General features: G+C 38.1%; 1 protein-coding gene across 2 annotated transcripts; it reads right to left on the reverse strand.

Annotated features, from left to right (window-relative positions):
• Positions 1-209: 209 nt before the first annotated feature.
• Positions 210-15,623, reverse strand: LOC147312590 (structural maintenance of chromosomes protein 6). Of its 2 annotated transcripts, none has more exons than XM_086264107.1 (27): positions 15,516-15,623; positions 14,977-15,108; positions 14,688-14,823; positions 14,157-14,262; positions 13,877-14,013; positions 13,607-13,668; positions 13,260-13,340; positions 9,041-9,142; positions 8,788-8,907; positions 8,576-8,674; positions 8,247-8,393; positions 7,817-7,905; positions 7,538-7,702; positions 7,212-7,390; positions 6,871-7,072; positions 6,261-6,375; positions 5,339-5,499; positions 5,073-5,208; positions 4,783-4,863; positions 4,074-4,244; positions 3,467-3,604; positions 3,190-3,335; positions 2,932-3,057; positions 1,721-1,826; positions 1,444-1,596; positions 1,143-1,240; positions 210-947 (listed from the first exon to the last, which is right to left on the reverse strand). In XM_086264107.1, the coding sequence occupies exons 2-27, from the start codon at positions 15,088-15,090 to the stop codon at positions 851-853; spliced, it is 3,267 nt and encodes a 1,088-aa protein (XP_086120233.1). In that variant the 5' UTR covers positions 15,091-15,108; positions 15,516-15,623; the 3' UTR covers positions 210-850. The 2 variants fall into 2 exon arrangements, with proteins under 2 accessions (XP_086120233.1, XP_086120234.1); XM_086264108.1 differs by having other exon boundaries at positions 15,512-15,592.
• Between the last annotated feature and the right edge of the window lie 376 nt (positions 15,624-15,999).

Genomic DNA, 15,999 nt, shown 5'->3' on the forward strand with positions numbered 1-15,999 from the left:
GACGAATAGAAGAGGAAGATGTGTTCGGAGACGGGAATTTGGCACGGAGGACATGCTGACACGTGGTGTGAAGGCAGATGATCCACTGCAGTGACCTTAAACCTTTGCTGACAACTACCTCTGCCCAAAATTCAAGGTGTCCCTAAATATTGCATTCATGAGATGATCATGAAGAACAAAAAAAAAAAAAAAAGCCGTTTTCTGAAACAGATTTATAAAATTATCTTTAATTATAATTATCAGTGAGCAACAGGTTGAAATGTCAGTGGGGATGAGGGATTACCCTTAAATTATTTTAATAAGTACTGGGAAACATATCAGTTAATAAATATAACAATATACATAACATAGGCCAATTACAATAACCAACGGGTGCCCTATATCACCCCTTGCTTTGTGCCACAGCCAAACTACCACACAACCCCTGTAACCTTCAGGACAGCACTAGCACAGTAAATGAGATAGTATAACGTAAGACAGTCAAAGAAACCTTTATAAAGACTATACTTAAAAAAAACAAAAATATGCTCAAAATTTTGGTGTCACAACTGTGTTTTAGGTTTCTTCAGCAGCACCTTAATACACTTACTTGCATTAGACAAACCTGAGGTGGAAAAAGACTCCATGAGGCTACACTTAAAACAAAATAAACCAATTTTGAACTGAATTTAAAGAAACTCAACCCGCGCTTACGATGACCCCATTTACTCCTCCAATGTGCCCGTTTTCAAGTCCGTTAACGGTTATTTTTTCTTGTGGGTATAAAAACACTCCTTCCCTGTAACTGTACTTATCTGAACATACAACATTTTTATTACTGTCTGAATCCAGTTAAACAGAGCTAGCAATATTACTGGTCCTCGTCTTCACTTCTCTGCGTATTTCTCTGGCCCCGGTCTGGATCTTTGAGGCGGAGGATGCGGATGATTTTGCTTTCTGGAAGGGAACTTAACATAAAATAAAAATAAATAAAAAATTATGATGTGAATACTGAAACCAAGCAGCGCATTGAAGTCACACGACCTTTACCCTACAGTGGCTTAGTCTACAACGACCAAGTCAATAAATCACATCTGGGTGGTCTAGCTGCTGTAGCACACAAATGCTGTATATAAACACACAGAGGTTGTGTCAGTGGTTACCTCATGTTCTGTGGGGTTAAGAAAATGAACTGTCTGTAGCGCTGACTGGCAGCCACCTTCAGCATCATGTCCATGGATATCCTTCTGTTCACCATGTCCTATTTAAAGAGAACACCCAAAGCCAATGTTATCTTTAAATGGGGCCAAACCCAGTGGGACAGTTTTGCAACTGTAACGAAGTGTTGCATATTCTCTGTCTCCTTATCGTTTGTTGTTTTTACTGATGATTATCTCAGTTTGCAATATGCATGCACCCGCAATCTAAACATAAATATAATGCGAACGAAAACTATTGTATTACCATGTAAACATCAAACTCATCAAGACAGCGGAAAGGCGCCTCTGTGATCGCCCAAAGAGAGAGGACAAAACAAACAGTGGAGAAAGAGCGCTCCCCTCCGGACAGCAAGCGCATGTCACTCAAGTCAGCCTTGTTTCCTTGGCCTGGCTGCACCTACAAAGTTATCATAAGAATAATGAGTCTCTGTTTAAATAATAATAATCAAAAACCTTTAGGCACTTTAATATAAATCTGAGGCTGTAGTGGCCTCTTACTGATGAATGAAAAAAAGGCTTACGGAAATGGAGAGGGTTTCGTTCTTGTGATCAAAGATCATACTTCCACTGTAGCCTCTCTGGGCTAACATGCTATCAAAGTAGTATTTACAGCGGGCTGACAGGAACCTATGATACCGAGAGAGAGAGAGAGAGAGAGAGAGAGAGAAAAGTAATCATATAACCGCAATCTTAAAAATATAAATATAAAAAATAGAACTTTACGTATAGACTTCAGAGGGACCTGTAGGAGTATTTAACAAATTGTTGTCAAATATGGTACTAAAGCTACAAGAACTACAAGTCCAGGTTTTGAAGAATTAAAAATTCAATTTGATCGATCCAAATAAACATGCAGTGTCTGTGATTAAGCTAGGAGAGAAGATGAAACCTGAAAGTAACTAATGCTCGTGACTAGCTAAACCTGTGTGTGAAGCAGCGCACCCTTTTGGGGAAAGTTTGTGATATGTGTGATGAGTTCTTATCTGCCAATGAACAACGATGTCATGGTCACAGTCAATAGCGATAGCTCGCCAATCAAGGCGACTTTTTTGATGCATTAAAATTAATGTTGTCCATTAGTGCGGGATTCATCCATTTCTTTTCTTCCACTCATCCAAATCCAAGTGTTTGTGTGGAGCAACTATACTGACCCATCATCAAATGATAGGAAACAGCAAGATGTTTGTGACTGTTGAACTGATATTTAAATCTGTGCTTATTAGTGAAAAACTTACATGGTGGGCATGAGACGGGTGAGATATTTTACACAGAAAAAGACCCCAAAAACCTCTAGGCTGTTGTTTTGTTTTAATATCTTGTTCTATCATTTTGTAGTGCAGGGGCTAACTGGAGGGTCATTAGCATGAGCTCCTTTTAAGTACACATATGTGGGCAATGCTTTGAATTTGATTTCAAAGATTCAGTGTTTTATGTTTATATATTCATGTAATTTAAAGTGAGGTTTAAAAAAGCATCAGGCCAAAATACCTTCATTTGAACAGATTTGCACATGTGCTGTCTGGACTGTTAAGCTAACATTTGTTTTAAAAATCTGACTAGTCACTCGGTCTATAACTAGACAAAAAAAGTTCAGATTCAGAAGCCACAGTCTTAATAATTTAATAATTATTACCTGGATTACAGATGTAACTATTTACTCTCTTTTACTTTATTGCACAGGTAAGTACATCACTGCAAAATACAAACAGCAAACTATGAATTCACCACTTACCTCCTGAGCTCGGCATAAGCCTGAAGTCTGTGGTTCATAACACTGTCGAGGCTCTTGATGAAGCTGTTGAGGTTCTTCATTTGCTGTGTCATATTCTTGTAGCTCTCCAGAGCCTCGTGGTACTGCCTGTAAGTGGAAAAGGAAATCAATTCACATTTGGCGTCAAGGAAGGACATCAGTTTAAAATGCGTGTACATTCAACACCTCACAGAAACATCACTGAAATCATGTCAGTAATACACCGTGAGGATCCAATACCTCACAATCTCCTCACGGTCTCCCTGTTGTTCCTTCTGTGAAGTGATCTTAAGCTTGAGACGACTGATCTCGCTGTCCAGGCTCCTGGCTGACCGACGGCTCTCCACACGTTCCAGACAAATCTCTTTGGCTTTGGCCACTGACATCTGAGTCACAGAGCAAAACAAACCACTATTTTAGCTGCTAAATACAGGCAAAACTTCAAGAGACAGTGCTATTTAACTCCTAAAACTAAAGCAGATACATTGTATACAAAGTGCTTTTCTGATACTCATACCTCGTACTCCTTCTCTTTGCTTTTAAGGTTGCCTTCAAGAGTTTGAATGTTGTGGAGATGGGCACTGCGTTTCTCATCATAGTGTTTCTTGTGATGTTTGCATTTTATCACCTCCTGGTCAGTTTTACTGAGATCCTCCTGTATTAAGAGAAAGCAAATAAAGAATTCGGTAAAAACAGACAAACACCAACTCGGAGACAGAGCACGGTGGGCTGGCATGGCCAACACACAAAGAGTTAGAATCACACCAAATTATCAGGGTTGATATAATGTTAGGTAGTTGCATTGACACAATGTCCTTACCAATCTTACTGATCACTGAATGCACTGTAGACTACAAGTCACATTTAGCAGTACGTACACAGGAAAAAAATCATTTAGATCACGTTTGATATCCTGTTTTCACCTTATTTCTTGACTTTACTGCCAACTGTCTCAAATAAAAGAATAGCACATAGTGTCACTACAAGATTGCAACATTAAAAAGTTGTCCCCCCCATATATCTACTGAAAGTTACTTCATTTGATTGACCTGATACCTTATAAGTCAAGAATTTAGCAACTGAAAAACAAAGGTTCTCACACTGGGTCTTTCTTTCAATATTACCTTGACTGAGTCAGCCTCCTCTGCGATAGTGTTAATGCACTCTTTGTGCTGCTTGTATTCCTGCTCTGCCTTTTCATAAGAACCCTTGAGGTCGGCCATTTGGGCCAGTCCCTCATCTAACTCCACTCGCTTGGACTTGATCTTGGTAACAATCTCATGAAGATCCTCCTCCTGTTGAAAATTAGAGATAATGGTGTATCATAAGAGTAGATCTGGTTGACATTATGTACAATATTTAAAAACTCTAAACCAAAATAAGCTGGGACAATGCTTATAGTGTAAATAAAAAGAGAATTCTTCTATTTGTAAATCTCATAAAAATCACAGAAAACAGATCGAATGTTTAAAGAGACATTCTACTTTTCAGGAAAAACATTAGCTCATTTTCAATTTGAAAGCAGACACAGGTCTTAAAACAAGTTGGGATGGGGGAAAAAATGGCTGGAAAAGTAAGCGGTACTACAAAACAGATGGATAAACATAAAATTAATTCGGTTTCTATGATTTTGTTCTCAGAATTAAAGCTGGACAATTTATTTTCTATGTTCTATTGTGAACAAAATATGGGTTAATGGGATTTTCAAACCACTGCATTCTGCTTTTAAATTTTACACAGCATCCCAATTTGTGGGATATAGCCAGCTCTAAGTCCAGTACAAGTGTGCATCTTTTTATACAGATGGAAAAATACATGGTGTTCTTTACAGACCAGGGGCCTGAGGTCCTCTGACTGAGGCTCTTCAACATTTTGTAGATCTGTGAGCTCTAGCTGCAACTTTGTGGCCTTGTCCTAAAACAAACACACAGACTTTGTTAGCAAATTCATTTCATATGATATCAGAACACTTTGTTCTCTTTCTAATGGATAAAGTATATCAAAGTAAGTGAAATGAATGACTAATATGCTTTAAACCCCAAATATGATTATATTAAAATATTAAAACTGAAAATACAAATTCTATTAGTATTCTTATCTGCCCTTCAGAAAATACCACTAACTTTAATGGTCTTTTGCTCTTGATGGGCTCTTCTTAGTAGGCCTTCATTTTCCTTGACGTCGTCATCCAACTTTCTCATCTGCTGCTGGAAGCGTGATGCTTGACCTTTCTGGTTTTCCAACTCCCTCTGTAAGTGTCTGAGAGGAATCAAAGAGACAAGGAGAGGCGAAAATGGAGAGACGTGGACAGAACATTTAAAGCACAAGTTTAAAGTCTAAAGACAGAGAATAAAATACGAGTTTTCATGTGTACAAGTCAGACATATACCTGATCTCCTCCTCAACATCTCCTGAGAGATAGTTGGCTCTAGTCTGCTCAGCAGCATAACTCCGGTTAGTAAAGATCTGATCTCCATCCTTAGAGAAAGCATGGATGCAGTTCGCAGGAGGATTTTTGCTCTGCATCACTCTCCGAGCTTCTGTTCGATTCTATCAACAAGGAAAACATGTAAATATGACATGAAGTCTGAACACAGAGTTCAGAAGGTAAGGAGCAGACATCTCTTCTATGGTATCCAAAGTCTGACTCCACATAAAGAATCTGTCAAATATTCTTATACAAATTTGAATAAAAAATAGATATAGTAAATATTAAGAAGCTTTCAAAAACATTATAGGTCTCTGCCATATTTCTGACCCAGCAGCTGAGGTTTAGGCAGATTTGTGACCATAACCACACTGACTCCACTGTGCAAAAGGTCAGATTCCTATTCCTGTACCTATGAAGCGCCTTGAGGCGACTTTTGTTGTGATTTGGTGCTATATAAATAAAATTGAATTGAATTGAATTAGATTCCTTGACTTGGATCATTTTCATTAAAGCAAAAATTCAGGCAACATTCAGGAGACTCGGTCAGGCAAATAAACAAATAAACTTTCAGGCACTGTTCGGCAAATGTACAGGTAGCTGTGTACACAATAAGCTGACTTTGGCAGGTATAAAACTTTGATGTAATAGCCATTCAGGTTGTAGAGAAGATCAGATCAGGGATAAGCTTAATAGACCTAAACAGCTGATTCATTATGGTTTGTTCACATGCTTAAGGCCCTTCAGTTCATTTACAGTATACTTTATCTAATATATGGCTTACTTTACACATTGCATCATATAAAAAAAGACATGTCTAACCACTCAATGTGCAACTATGGCTACCATCAAGCATCTTGTGTTGAAAAAAGTTATGCTTTACCTTAATGAGCAGAATGCTCTCTATGCCCTTCTGATCGATCAGACAGTTGGCCACAACTGGGTCCTCAATTTCTAGAGCCTGAAGCACGGAGGGGTAGTTCGGATGACTGACAGCCCTGACACAAAACACATCAAAACTAATTTCGATTCATTTTTTCAGATATTTTGTAATAATTAAGTAATAAGCTACATAAAGAAAATCTTTATCATACATAATATATGTATGTATGATAAATTGGGCAGGGATAGCTCAGTAGGTAGAGTGGTGGCCCCATGATCGGAAGGTCGGGGGTTCGACTCCACTGAACGGCTACCCTGAGGTACCCCTGAGCGAGGTACCGTCCCTACACACTGCTCCCCGGGCGCTGCATTGGTGGCTGCCCACTGCTTCACTGGGTGAATGGGTTAAATGCAGAGGAACTATTTCCCTATGGGGACTAACACATGCACATTACATTACATTACATAATATTTTCCAAAAGAAAAAAGTTACAACATTTGAGATGCACTAACACTCACTCTGAAGGAGGATACCTTCTAACTGAATACTTGTTGTATTAATTGTACTTTGCACAACTATTTTATATATATAATTAAACCTCTATACTCACTTTTTTCTTGTATCATGAACTTGTGAGATGAAACTGCTAGTTATGATAGCAGGTCTGCGACCTCCTTGAAACATTTTGGCCATGAGGCCCTGCAGAACCTTCTCATCTTCATAGTTATCACATGTGAAGGCCAGCAGCTGGCCTTTAAGACATACTTCTACGGCCAGTGCGAGCTCTGGGTCCTTCAGACTAATTAGGTAACCTGTAAAAGAGAAGGAAAGTTAGAAGTGTTTTTTTGTTGCCACACATTTTGCACTGTGGTTGCGCACTTGGGGGGGGGGGGGGGGGGGGGGGCGCACATGCTACACATGCTACACTTTCTGTGCATAACCAGGTCTTACCCAACGGTCCTCGAGGTCTGTGCTTGAAATGGCCTCTTCTGTGAGATTCCTGAATGGCGTTTAGCAGCGCAGGCATCTGCTCTCCAAAACGCCGCAGCCGATTGGACCGACTGCTCTCCATTGTCTGCAGATTCCTCCTGTTGGCTTCAATGGACCTCTGGAGAACCTCCTGCTCTCTCCTGAAAACAAACAGGGGGGCAAAATACAGTCATTTCTAGAGAATAGCTTCAATTAGAAACTGCAAATACATTCCTTTAAGCTACCCTAGAATCAGCAATTATTGGTTATTGCATGTACAATGATTTTCCTTTGGTGCATTGTTTTACCTCATTTTTCCTTGTTCTTCTTTGGCGCGACTGATGGCATGCTGATACTGGTCAATCTGTTGGCCCAGTGTAGAGATCTGATGCTTCAGGTTTTCCAGCTCAGTCTGGATCTGCTCGATCCTTTCTGCTCTGGCTTTGCTCTCTGCTCCCGTTTTCTGACTGATGCTAGAGGTAAGAAAAGGGGTGTGATGAAATAAAGCACAGGCGAGCCAAAACAGAATAAATAACTTTTCAACCTCAATTTAATGCAGAAGACAACTAAATAAGATGACACAAAACCTCAGCTTGAGATCTTTTATCCTCGACATCAGCTGAGTTTTGTCCTTTTCCAAGTCTCTCAGGTTGGCTTTGCATCTGTGGACTGTGACCTGATGTGCACACGTAAATGAAGAGTTAAATATTCACAAGTTGACGTACAAGCATCACAAAGATAACAGTCATTTTTTAAAACTAATTTTGAATTAATTATATGACAGAATGGTGATGCAGCGCTCCTATACTGATGACGACAAACAAACAAACAAAAAAACACATCAGATGATGGAAAGCCACTGCATCTGCTGAGGAACACAAATGCACTTAGACACTGCTCAGCACTATAAACTAAGCCTCAGACTTGCTACATAAAATCATTAAGTACTTGTAAAAAGTGAACGAGCCGACTGTCAGAAATCCACCATATTCTGCGGTTATTGCACTCAACTCTCACCTCGCTGGATTTTAAAAGGTTGTTGCGTTTCTGCGACTCAGTCTTGAGCTCAGCACATTTAGGTTGAAGCTCCTGGACTTGCTGTGTGATCCTCTCTAGCTGTTCCTGGACCTGTTTGTACTTTTTCTCTGCTTCATCGACCTTATTCTGCATGATCAAAAAGGTTTAGGGTTAAAAGGTTACAGAATGAACAGTCCAAAAGTCTGAGCCATAAAACTGAAGTAGCAATTACTTAATTAGTAGTAATTTGTGTTAATTCTAAAAGAATTATTAACATTTGAGATGTGTTATATGTTGATTTCAGGGTTACTACCGAAGAAGTTTCATACCTTCCATTCGTTCACCTTGTCGTCATATTTCTCTGTGGATCGTCTGTCTGCCTGCAGCTTCTCCTTCATTGGCTCTAAGTCCTTCTCCATCTCAGTCACCTGCAACATTTAACATATTTGTACAGGAATTAAAATTTAAACAAGTGATCTTAACTAAATAGGGAAAGGGAAATACTGGAAAATTGCGGGAAGTTGGAGGAAAATGATCTCACCAAAGCCCAAGCCATCTGCTTCTGCAACTCCTCCAGTTTGGTGTTCATTTCATCAAGTGAAGCCAGGCTCCTGTAACGGTCCTCCTTCTCCAGGTACTTCCGTTTTAGGTCTTTCAAGCACTAGGAATGACCACAAATGAATATTAAAAGATGCTTTAAAACAAAACTTAGCTGTGCAATCCAAATAAAAGGGTTTAAATTCAAGAAATGTAATAATATCACTACTGCCCATTTCAGCGACACAAATACATACTTCACTGTGTTGCTCAACTTTATCCTCTGTGAGATTCTTAGTGGTTTTGATGTAGATAAAGTCCTCTCTCATCTGCTCCAACTGGGTGGCTTTCATAAAAAACTGCAGAGAGAAAAATAGATTAAAAACAACCGGGGCTTATTTGTTTCAAATATTTTGTTTCAAATATTTTTATTGAGAGCAAGTATCATGATTGTAGTTTTTACAAATTGACATAACATAGCTTATGCTCCTTTTTTTCTCTAAACTAACAAGGCAAATAATTAAACAACACCAACAACAACAAAAAAAAAAAAAAAAACAAAACAAAACAAAAAAAAAAAAAAAAAACCCCGCAGTCACCCATAAGGGGTCCCAATACCCCGGCTGTCGACAAAAGGGAAGAGAAACAAGTAAACAAAGTTTTATATTTTCCCAAGGTATATAAGTAAAGGGTGCCAGATTAATTCAAAATCTTTTACATTGTCATTCATACTATATCTTATTTTTTCAAGGTGAAGAGTGTTTATAAGTTCAGTAAGCCACATTTTTAATACAGGAGTCTCATTACCTTTCCAAAGCTGCAGGATCAATTTCTTTGCAATAATCAAAGCATATGCCATAAACCTTTTTTGAGAATGTTGTAAATTTTGTGTTTCGTTGGAAATCCCAAAGATGATTACTGTCGGATTTGGTTCAATCTTACTTTTAAAAATATTAGACATATAAGTAAAAATATCATACCAAAAACCCTGAAGCCTTGGACATAGTGCAAAACAATGTAACAGATTTCCATAGTGTATCTTGCATTTTTCACAGAGGGGGGAACACTCTGGATACATTTTGTGAAGTTTTTCCCTTGAATAGTGTAGTCTGTGTATAATTTTGTACTGAATTAAACAGTGACGGGAATTAATAAAAGGCGTATTTATATTGTGTAAGGCCTCCTGCCAGAAATCTTCTGATAGGAGAGTCCCAAAATCTTTTTCCCACTCCTCTTTGATTGAAGTAGTTGAAGGTATACTCATCTCCTGTATTGAATTATAAAATAATGAAATTCTCTGTTCAAACCCCCTTCCATCACTAAGACATCTGTCCAAAGGATCGGACGATATGTTTTCAAATTGTGGCAGGTATGTACGGATATAGTCTCTTAGTTGAAGATATCTAAAAAAATGACTGTGAGGCAATCCAAATCTATCTTTTAAATGTTGGAATGACATAAAAGTATCATTTAGGTATAAATCTTTTAATTTACAAATTCCCAATTCCTGCCATATATTGAAAGCTCCGTCTACACATGATGGAAGGAAAGAGGGGTTAGCTGTAATGGATGTACACATTGATAGTTTTTTCAATTTGAAGTGCTTAATTATTTGTCTCCAAATTTGTACGGTATTATAAATCACTGGATTCGAATTGTAATATGAGTTTGTCAAAAGAATAGGAGAGAGTAGTATTCCACCAACACAGTAAGGAAGGCAATCCTCCCGCTCCATCTGTAAGCCGTTAGGGAGTATTGCTGTGTCATCCAATAGAAGGGAAATTATTCTTAAATTTGATGCCCAGTAGTAGTACATAAAGTTAGGTAGTGTAAGTCCACCAAGGGATCTATGTTTGCATAGGTGGTCTTTTTTTATTCTATGTGTTTTATAATTCCATATAAATGGCATAATGATGGCGTCCATCTTTTTAAAAAAAGATTTGGGCAAGAAAATTGGGATGTTTTGAACCAGATACAAATACTGCGGGAGGAATACCATTCTTATTGAATTCACTCTCCCTATTAAAGAAATAGGAAGTGTCCTCCAGTACTGAATGTTATTTTTAAGTTTCTCCAGTAAGGGAAGAAAATTCTCTTTCATTAGGGAGCTGTATTTTTTTGGTATTGTAATGCCCAAGTAAGTGATTTTTTCATAGGATATTTTAAATGGGAGAGATGTAAGCCATTGTTTATTCTCTAATTTAATGGGCAGTATTTCGCTTTTTCCCCAGTTAATCTTGTAACCTGCGAAAGTACTGAATTTATCAATCACGGAGAGAATTGCTGGGAGGGATATTAATGGTTTTGTTATGTATAATAATATGTCGTCAGCATAGAGCGATATAGAATTAGAAGTGTATGTTGTATCATAACCGTGTATATCCATATGGGTTCGAATTGTCTGTGCTAAGGGTTCCAAAGCCAGGGCAAATAATAATGGACTAAGAGCGCATCCTTGTCTTGTACCTCTGCTGAGTTTAAACTGAGTTGATAATGTCTGATTTGTAAGAATTCTGGCTGTGGGATTATTATAAAGTAGTTTTATCCAAGAGATGAAATCTTGTCCCAGTTGAAATTTTTCTAGGACTGCAAAGAGGTAGGACCACTCCACATGATCGAATGCCTTTTCGGCATCCAAACTAAGTATAAGTAGGTCCTGTTGTACCTTGGGGGAGTAGATTATATTAAATAGACGTCGAAGATTATTAAAAGAACTCCTGTTTGGAATGAAACCTGTTTGGTCTGAATGCACCAATTTATCTATTACTGTATTAAGTCTACTCGCTAGTATTTTAGCCAGAATTTTTGATCAGAATTTAATAGAGAAATAGGTCTATATGATCCCGCTTCCTCCGGTGCTTTGCCTTTTTTTGGAAGTACTATAATAGTTGCTTCATTCAATGTTGGAGGTAGGGTGCTCATTTTGTATGCATGGTTATATAATTTAAATAGATATGGACTTAATTTGATCTTAAAATATTTATAGAACTCATTCCCTAACCCATCAGGGCCTGGACTCTTGTTGTTTTTTAGTGATCCGATAGATTTTGTAATTTCTTCAATTGTGATCTTAGCGTTCAAAATATTGGCATTTGTCTGGTCTAACACAGGAAGATCACATTTATCTAAAAATTCCTGCATTTCATTAGGCCCTGCAGTGGGATGAGAAGTATAGAGGGATTCATAAAACTGTCTAAAGTTATCGTTAATATCTTTGTGTGATGTGACCAGATTTCCGTTACTTGTTCTGATTTTATGAATCGCTCTATCATTTTCTAGTTTCTTTAGTTGTCTGGCTAGCAACTTATGGGGTTTATCCCCAAATTCAAAATAGTTCTGTCTCACAAAAGTGAAAGTTCTATTAATATTAATAGATAATATTTGGTTTAGTTTATATTTTAGTGCACAAATAGTATTATACTTATCTAAAGAAGGAGCCATTGCATTATTGACGTCCAGTTCGTGGATTCTTTTTTCTAAATTTAGCTGTTCTAATTTATTCCTTTTGTTCCGTGACGCTTGATATGATATTATAAACCCCCTGATATAAGCTTTAAACGTTTCCCATAGTATATCTGGGGAGGTCTCAGCATTATCGTTTATATCAAAGAATAAAGACATCTGAGAGTTTATATATTGTTTAAATTCTAAATCGTTCAGTAATTGTGGGTCAAATCTCCAATTTCTGTATGTTTTAATGGGGTTACTAAGTGCAAAGGAACAAGTAACGGGGCTTATTTATAGTTAACAGTTAACAAATTCAAACAAGGAGATTGTGCTGCAAGTTAGGGAGCAGGCTAACAAGATGATCAAGCTGGTATAGAATAGAATAAACCTTTATTATCCTACGGATAAGAAATGTGGGTGTTACACAGCTCTTATAGCAAGGGGAATATATAAGGTCCTGTATACATAAGCAACTGAAGTTTGTATATGGTTTGCCATTTTACCAATCAAAACAAAACTGCAGATGAGGCTGGTGACAGCATCATTAGATATGTATATATGTGATCAGAAATTCCAAATGTACCAGAACAACATCTATACCAAATCTCTTCCATGCTAAATCTAAACTCTTATTGGCATTAGATTCGAATCAAAGAAGAGGGTTTTTGTTGCTAGAAGCTACTAACCAAACACATTTGGGCAGTCTTTTGTTACATGCAGGTAAAGAGTCTGTGTGGAGAATAAGAGAGATGAAATAGAAAAGCTATTTTGTCCACACCCCCGCCCCCGCAATTTCCAAACAAATATTTGCATTTGGAAACAATGACTGGCAGATGAAACAGAGTGTTGGCCTGCCGGTTGGTTTTATATGTACTGGCCACACCAGAAGCCCTACAAATAGGCACAAACTTAATTGCCTTGACTGACAATCATTTTCATAGGTACCATAAAGAAACACGTTTCACGGTGTAGCAAACTGTCCACCCAATGCTGCTGTGTGGCTTAAACATGCAAGTACTCTGAACTAACCTTGTACTTGTCCCCCTCTCCTTTAGAATGTAGGAAGTACTTGCTCATTTCCTGAGTGAGAACTGATACAGGATTGTTGACCTTTGGGAGAGAAAACACATTAATAAGCATGACAGTAACACAGGTTCACGTGACACCCTTTAACAACTGACATGGCCCCACAATTTGTTGCTTAAGTTTCAGCTCAAATGTTGAAATTGTACAGATAAATACAGCTAAAATCACAGCATAGTCAAAAGTGCAGTTTAACCAGAACATCAATGTGTGAAGGACAAAAACAGAGTTGGCTGAAAGTTGGCGGTAGAGCATCTCTGAGTTACATGAAAGAAGACCTGCATCTCTCATACCTGAATATTGAAATTATCCAGAATAGAGACAAGTTCTTCCTTTTTGGTTGAGATTAGCTGACCTGTAAGAGAGAGAAAAAACAAAAAGAAAAACATTGTGAACATTCACTTTACTCTCACTGACGATTTTCCAGACTCCATTAAATGACTCATCTTTGTTCTTTCTGTTCTTATTTTAAATCAATGGACAATTATAAATATACTTATGGAGAATTTACTGCAAATAGTTTGCTGCAATATCTAAATTTACAAACTCCTTCGCATTTTTACCTGATTTACTTCTCAGCTTATATGTTCTCAGTCCGTCCCGAGTTATCCTTAGATCTAGAATAATAGCCGACCCATACACCTCTGGTTTGTAAGCATCCCTTCCTTTATTACGCAATGTGATGGAAACATCAGCTGAACTGAGGAGACAGAAATGCACATCAAGGGTCAGATACTTGCGTTTGTTATTTGTAATTACTTTTCACATTTATGATGTGCTCTCTCATCACAAAATAAGATAACAGATAGTGCGTGACGGATAAAAAAATTATTGTGAAATCACCTTTCTCCTTCCTTCACAAAACCCCTGAGGGATGATCCTCTATTTGTAGCCTGGGCATTCCCGCCTAAGGCAACTATGAGAGCTGTCAAAACGGCGCTCTTTCCACCTGTCACAAAACAATTGGCACACAAAAATTGAACAGACAGGACACTGTAATAAACAAAGATTTATGGATGATAATAACAGCCACTGAGTTTCCACTTCACATTTTATAAATGCACCAAAACAACTTCAAACCACTAATAACACCATATAAATAATGACATTTGCAGACATGTGCAACAGAAAGCACCAGCACTGAGAAAGCAACAAGATCTCACTAAACCAAAGTGATTAACTAGTAATTATTAGTTAATAATTTTTCAACTATTTTCAGCAATGATAGAAGCCTTTACATGATAATTACAGCACACAATAGAGACATTTTGGCCAAAATGTAAATATAGGGTTGCAGCCTGCATTGGCATGAAACGAGGGGGATTCAGAAGCCTCGTTACATCTCCGATCTGCCAGATTAGATAGTGCACTTACTTCCGTTGTTGCCAACAACAAAGTTGACATTGGAACCAAAGGTAAACGGGCCAAGGAGCGAGTGGCACATAAAATTCTTCAGAGTGATACTTTCTACAATCCCAGCATCACTCACCACCTCCGCACCACACTGCAACTGCACACAAAGTAACAAGTATCCACACTGTGAGCCTCTATCCTTTGCATTCTCAGAGAATTATTTAAGAAATAAGTAAATACACGAGGGTGAAATTAAACAAAAACTGGAAATCAAACAAAACTAGCGTGCTTCACTGCACGGCAGACGTACATTACTCAGAATGGGATCTTCCTGGTCACTGTCAGCAGCATTTTCACTTTCATTCACAGATCTGGATCTCTTGTTGGGATTTTCATTGACGGAGGTGCCCTTCCTTTTAGACATCGTAGACACCCCGTGTTGCTTTTAACGGTAAAAAGAAGAAGAAGAAGAAGTAATAATAATAGAAAGCGACAGAGTGAAAGAAACCTGATACACATATAAAACTACTAGCACAGTCAGACATCTATTTAAACTGTCGAATCAGCTCTCCATCTAAATTCTGCCGTCACGTCGGCTGCTAGTTAACGGATATGAGTTTTAAAGCATTGCCTGCAGTTTAAACCGCGACATTAGTAGCTTAATTACGTTTAGGAAAAGTTACACACGTTACAGGACTAGCTTAGCTGGCTAACTAAGGCTACATGCTAAAAAGAAAGTCAACGACTGTCTATCCAAACGTGAGTCGAGTTTGCTGCGGGTTAGTTTTGTGCCGCCTTAAGTAACTGGAAGCGCAGGTATGGTATTTTGCGGAGTGACAACTGACCTACCTTGCGGTACCCTCACACTCTCCGACGCAACTGATGGGAACGACCACCAGACCGGCTATCGAATTCGCGCCCGCTATCCGCTTTGAAATCTCGCGGGAATACGCGAGATCGAGAAATCTGAACAGCTATTTAAAAAAAAGTAAAAAATAAAGAAAATGAAATATTATAGACTTTAACAATGAAGAAGAGAGTTAAAGAGAAGCAACGTGTAAGAATAAATTAAATGAAACAAACAAACAGTTGCCAGATTAATTCTTTAAGTAACAACGAATTAGTGCTGTAGTTGTGCTTTAATTGTACTAATGCTTTAGTTGTACCCTTTCCTTTCGCAGTCGTAGCACGCGGAAAGCTCCTGCTGTTTGTGTGTGTGTCAGATGATTATTTTACTGTACTCGGATGATTCTCCGGTGGAAATGTCTGTATTTAAACACACATTTACTAGAATTGAATGCAACGAGCATTTTCTAATTAAATATTATTGTCA

The sequence above is a fragment of the Aulonocara sp. 'chitande type north' Nkhata Bay genome, linkage group LG15 (assembly GCF_057382095.1).
Source record: "Aulonocara sp. 'chitande type north' Nkhata Bay isolate Kocher_YH1m ecotype deep benthic linkage group LG15, A_spYH_male_GT1.1, whole genome shotgun sequence".
NCBI lineage: Eukaryota > Metazoa > Chordata > Actinopteri > Cichliformes > Cichlidae > Aulonocara > Aulonocara sp. 'chitande type north' Nkhata Bay.

What these genes read in the sequence shown, in the direction of transcription:
- LOC147312590 (XM_086264107.1), bottom strand. Translation starts at nt 15,090, where the DNA reads ATGTCTAAAAGGAAGGGCACCTCCGTCAATGAAAATCCCAACAAGAGA. An exon ending in AGGAGGCTGACTCAGTCAAG is followed by an intron (nt 3,605 to 4,073) that starts GTAATATTGAAA and finishes CTCTTAATACAG; the next exon opens with GAGGATCTCAGTAAAACTGA. An exon ending in GCTTATGCCGAGCTCAGGAG is followed by an intron (nt 1,827 to 2,931) that starts GTAAGTGGTGAA and finishes TCGGTATCATAG; the next exon opens with GTTCCTGTCAGCCCGCTGTA.